A 5,948-nucleotide genomic window follows, 5' to 3' on the forward strand; every position below is an offset into this window, starting at 1 on the left:
GGAAGGCAGGCGATTTCAAGAGCGTGTAAGAGCCATCTTGCATTACAGGGAGGGGCACCCAGGAAAAGGACCAACTCAGCATAATTGAAGGGACACTGGAAAAGACTCCCCAGTGACAGGGGAAGACTCTCCAGTGGCAGCTAAGTGAAGACCCAGGGATGAATAGAAGACGGACAGAATGGATGACAGGGTAGAAATAAAGAAGAAGGGGTTCACACACACACACACAGTTTCTTCTGATGAGTCAGTCTGATGACAGAGTAATGAGGGAAACTGCAAAGGCTCTGGCTAGAGAAAATCAGAGCTAGGACTGTTCAGGGAAAGCTTCCTCAAGATGTTGTTTCGGTAAAGAAGCAGCCAGCCATGGTGAGGCTGGTGGCGGTGGTAATGGTGGTGGGGATTCCACACACAGCTAACAGAAAGCACAAAGGCCCACTGCAGATAAGAGCAATCAAGGGAAATGTGACTTGGGAGGAAGCTGGAGAGGTGGGTAAGGCAGTGGCCTTGCAGATGGAGGGAGGAATCTGGTTTGTGTCCCAGGTGCAATGGGAAGTCTGGAGAATGGCATGGTCTGGTGTCCGCTTTACACACTGGCTGCTCTGGGAGGATGAATTTCACGGGGGCAAGAGCAGAAATGCACCCCAGTTAGGAGGCTCTATGCCAAAGCCTTCACTATGGTGGAAGATGACCTATGCAGGGGTGACAGTGCAAATGGAGGGCAAAGGGCTCTGGAGGCTAGAGGCAGAACTCACAGGGCCCTGATGGGCAGGACTTGAGGGGAAGGGAAGGCAGAGGAAGGATCATTGTCAGGTTCGAGCTTAGTCTCTGTGGGGAGCGGGGGGTGGCGACCGACTGAGACGGGCAAGTCTGGGAGGTAGACAGGGGGACATTCTGGCAGGGAAGGCAGGTGCAGATACTAGTCTGTATCTCTGGGCTGTGATGTAATTTGGTAATCTCAAAATCATGAAACTGGCTGAGATCACATACAGAGAGAGGAGACAAACACCCAGACCTAAGATCACAGGCACTGGATGAGGAAGACGGAGCCCAGCTTGCCCACCCCTCCCCAGGCAAGCCTGCCTAGTACCACGTGCCCAGCCACGACAGGAAAGCAGCTCAGCAAGTGCTGTCAGCTGCCTCGAATGCTGCTGACAGGTCCAACGGGGTGGGAACAGAAAGAGGCTGCTGGAGGTGGCAATAAGGACTTGGCTGGGGACTTGCAAAGCACAGCTTCTGTGGGGCAATCAGGATGGGAGCCAGCCTGGAATGGATGGGAGCATGGATGGGAACAGAGGAAGAGAAGACAGCTTGTGCAGAGGCTGCTCTCCACAAGCTTGGCTGTGAAGGGAACCGGAGAAGGTGTGATTGCTGGAACAGGATGTGGCATCAGGGGAGGACATCTTTTTGAATAGTTGGGAAAATCTGCTGGGACTGCATATGCTGATGAGAACTAGGCATCAGAGAGGGAAAAAGGTGACAATGTAAATGAGCCAGATAAGAGGACAGGATCAGGAGGAGGGTAAGGTCTAGAGCACCATGGAGGGACAAACCCCTGATAGAAAGGACAGCGGGTAAGACTGGGCACACCACTGTCGATTTGGCGAGGGAAGGTGCGGAGCCCTGCCTTCTTCCGCCCTTAGCCCATCTGACTCGCATTTCGCCTTCAGATCTCAGTTCCAACATTACTTCCCATCATCGGCCCTTGGCTCAGTTACGTTACCTTTCAGCATCCTTTGTTCTCCATTAAAGCACCTGTTCCCGTTTGTAATTGACATCTGCCTGGTCTCTGTCTGCCCACAGTCTCTTCCCAAGAAGGGTACAGCCTGTGTCTCTCTTTGCCCCCACTGTGAACCCAGGCCTCGTACAGAGCCTGGCCAGGTAGGCAGCACCTAATAAGCACTTCTCAGCTGCAGAGACTGATGAACAAGATGGAATCATGCCTGTCGCAACCATCAGGCAATGGTAAAGGCCTAGCTTCTACGTAAAGAACAACTTGTGTGTTGATGCTGCCCCTTGCAAGTACAGGACTTTCTCTTAAACATTTTGAAAAATCACTCAATTTCTTCAAGATGTAGATGGGAACCACGAAAGGGTCTTGACATGATGAAAGTGGATCATGAAAGAAGAACCCTCAGCACTAGAGAATTGAGTCCAACTGACTTTCCCTGAAACATAAGGCCCTCCACAGAAGGTCCTCTCTTACCTTCCTTCCTCCTTAATGACTCCACGTCACTCATACTACAGCCAGGCTTCTCCCGAGAGGAGCAGAAGTTCCAGAGGGCAGGTTCTCAGGAGCTTCTGTTCCTCCGGGCATCTCCCAGACCTGCAGAGCCCGAGACAGGACGAGACCCGCAGGATGCTGCACCTCTTTCGGAAGACTCTCCCCACCACCCTTTGGTGCAGCGGAATCCTCTTTTCTTGTACCCCAGCTCCAGACCCACCATGTCTAAGATACCTTCTCAGACTCCTTCCTGCCTCAGGAGCCCCTGAACTTCTGGGTTGCCACATCATAGGATCCTGCTCACTCCGCTTGTCACACGGGTCTCTCTGGCGGTAAGGAGCTTTAACACTCCCATGGCATCTACCACCCACCTGAGCACAGGCTATCTGCTTACATTTTTTTTCTTCTGAGACAGTGTCTCTCTCTGTCACCCAGGTTGCAATGCAGTGGCACAATCATGGCTCATTGCAGCCTCAACCTGCCAGGCTCAAGTGATCCTCCCACCTCAGCCTCCCAAGCAGCTGGGACTATAGGCACACAGCACCATGCCTGACTAATTTCTGTATTTTTTGTAGAGATGGGGTTTTGCCATGTTGCCCAGGCTGGTCTTGAACTCCTGGGCTCAGACAACCTACCTGCGTTGGCCTCCCAAAGTGCTGGGATTACAGGCATGGGACACCGCACTGGGCCTATCTGCTTACAATACACGGGGAAATGGGAAAGGAAATGACTCAGCAAAGCCCCCTGCCAGACAGAGTCCTCCCAAGCGTCTCCTATCAATGTGACATCCTCCCTTACAGCAGTCAAAGTGTCTATACTTGTACCCAGACTATCCCAACGGCAGAACCAACTTCCCATTGTGAAAACACAATGACGTGCAGGCTTACTGAGCACACGCAGGGGCACCGTTGACTTCAATGAGCCACACCTTCAGCTCCTCATCCACCATGAAGTCAAAGCCGAAGAGCTGGAAGCTCTGGTAAGGGAGGTGCTTGGTGCTAATGGCAGGCTCCACGCTCAGGAGGCAGTTCCTATGAGGCGGGAGGGGAAATGCTCATTAGAACAGGGTGGTCAAAGCAGAGGGAAGACATGAAGTGTGCTTGAAAAATTTTATATGAGATGAATACAAATACCAGTTTTGACTTCATTCTCTCTTTCCCTTTTTTTTTTTTTGAGACGGAGTTTTGCTCTTCTTGCCCAGGCTGGAGTGCAATGGCATGATCTTGGCTCACTGCAACCTCTGCCTCCTAGGTTCAAGCAATTCTCCTGCCTCAGCCTCCCAAGCAGCTGGGATTACAGGCATGCGCCCCCACACACCCAGCTAATTTTGTATTTTTAGTAGAAACGGGGTTTCTCCATGTTGGTCAGGCTGGTCTCGAACTCCCAACCTCAGGTGATCCACCCGCCTCGGCCTCCCTAAGTGCTGGGATTACAGGCACAAGCCACTATGCCCGGCCTAATTTCTCTCTTTTCAACTCATTACCATTAGGTTATTCAAGAGAATGTTACTTATCAAGCATTTGTTAGAAAACTCTGCAACCACTCATGTTCTTCCAGGCAAAAGCCACTTTCCCATGTCTCAAGAAGCAGTAGAGTGCCGAGTCGCTGTGGCCTCTATAAATGAAGATTCCTCCAACAGCTGGGCTGCTGCCATGTTTGTTTATAACACATAAAACATTTCCATGTATCCTTGCCATGTAAAGAATGGACTGCCCTTTGGTGAACGCCAGGATTTGCAAAAAAAACATGTTGACCTCATGATTTCGCTAGTTCTAGTTCTAATGGCAAATTATTGCTAATTAAAAGACTTAAGAGCTATGCAAGTTGAAACTAAATGTTGAAAAAAGAAGTATTATTAGCAACAATGAATGGAAAAATGGCGCGATTTTAGTGACACAGAAAAAAGTTGAAAGTGAATCTCGGAAATATAATGAATGAACAAGTACATGAAGTCTCAGGTCAGGCCAAAATCTTGGACAAGTGATTGCTCAATGGATAATTACATAAGGAACTTGTCATAACTCCTGGCACCTAGGAAGCATTTAATAAATGTTACTGTTATGAACAATTTTTCATATTTCATTATGATAACCATGTATCTATTATTTAGGAATAATAAATACCTCTTACCTACAACTATCCCAGAAAACCTATGCCATTTCTGTTTTATAAAGGTCTTCCCTGATTTTTCACCCAACTGAATGCTGGGGCAAAATATTTCTCTCAGTAAATTAAATGTGCTACAATGACTCTAGGGGTACCAAAGATAACTGTCCTTCTACACAGCTGTGTATCTGGAAGGAAAAAGATACAGGGGTCGGCCGGGCGCGGTGGCTCACGCCTGTAACCCTACCACTTTGGGAGGCCGAGGCGGGTGGATAGCCTGAGGTCACGAGTTCGAGAGCAGCCTGACAACACGGCGAAGTCCCATCTCTACTAAAATTACAAAAATTAGCCAGACATGGTGGCGGGTGCCTATAATCTCAGCTACTCGGGATGCTGAGGCAGGAGAATCACTTGAACATAGGGGGCAGAGGTTGCAGTGAGCCGAGATAGCGCCACTTCACTCCAGCCTGGGTGAAAGAGCAAAACTCCATCTCCAAAAACAAAACAAAACAAAACAAAACAAAAAAAGATACAGGGAACTGTTGTTCATGTGACTAAGACGTAGCTCTAGATGCAAGTTTTGACTCATGACTTTAATAAAGAACTGAGTCCTTTGTGAACTTGAAGCCTGGGTCAATCCTCCTCCCTTGGCCCCCTACAAACTTCAATCTCCTTTTCTTTTTTCCTAAAAAGAAAGTATTTTAATAGATACATTTAAACCTTTAAAAACTATTTTGGTTTAAATGGTTCTTTTAAGATGACTCAATTAAAAACCAATTATAATAAAAATTTCTTCTCCCATTCATATTCAACCTGCATTGACAAGCACATATCACATTAACAAAAAAAAAATACCTGTTCTACACAAGAATATCCTTAACTTTTGCTTTAATTAAAATATTCTTGGCCGGGAGAGGTGGCTCACACCTGTAATCCTAGCGTACTGGGAGGCCGAGGCAGTTGGATCACTCTAGGTCAGGAGTTTGAGACCAGCCTGGCCAACATGGTGAAACCCTGGCTCTCTGCTTTAAAAAAAAAAAAAAAAAATTAGTTGGCTGTGGTGGTGCATGCCTACAATCCCAGTAACCCAGCAACTCGGGAGGCTGAAGCAGGAGAATGGCTTGAACATGGGAGACGGAGGTTGCAGTGAGCCGAGATCACACCATTGCACTGCAGCCTGGGAAACAGCAAAACTCTATCTCCAAAAAAAAAGCAGGAGACAGGGTCGCACTCTGTCGCCCAGGCTGGAGTGCAGTGGCCCAATCATGGCTCACTGCAGTCAGCCCTGACCTCCCCAAGATCAAGCAATCCTCCCAATTCAGCCTTCCAAGTAGCTGGGACTACAGGCACACACCCCCACACCCTACTACTTTTTTTGTATCTTGTAGAGGCAGAGTTTTGCCGTGTTGCCCAGGCTGGTCTTGAACTCCTGGGCCCAAGTGATCTGCCTGCCTCAGCCTCCCAAAGTGCTGGGATTACAGGCATGAGCCAATGTACCTAGCCTGTTTTAATTAGAATATTCTTTAAAATATTACAATTAAGGAAGATTTCAAAGTTGAATAGATGCTCATTGTAAAAAAAGAGAGAGAGAAAATACTGAAATATAAAATGGAGGCCGGGT

At 48.2% G+C, this 5,948-nt stretch overlaps 1 protein-coding gene across 1 annotated transcript in view; it reads right to left on the reverse strand.

Annotated features, from left to right (window-relative positions):
* Positions 1–5,948, reverse strand: part of TTL (tubulin tyrosine ligase) — a 56,625-nt gene that overhangs the window by 6,317 nt on the left and 44,360 nt on the right. Inside the window, exon 6 of the mRNA XM_011968031.1 lies at positions 3,109–3,252. Within this exon, the coding sequence (XP_011823421.1) occupies positions 3,109–3,252 (144 nt within the window). The remainder of the gene's footprint in view (positions 1–3,108; positions 3,253–5,948) is intronic.

Source organism: Mandrillus leucophaeus, unplaced genomic scaffold (genome assembly GCF_000951045.1).
Source record: "Mandrillus leucophaeus isolate KB7577 unplaced genomic scaffold, Mleu.le_1.0 Scaffold822, whole genome shotgun sequence".
NCBI classification, from domain to species: Eukaryota; Metazoa; Chordata; class Mammalia; order Primates; family Cercopithecidae; genus Mandrillus; species Mandrillus leucophaeus.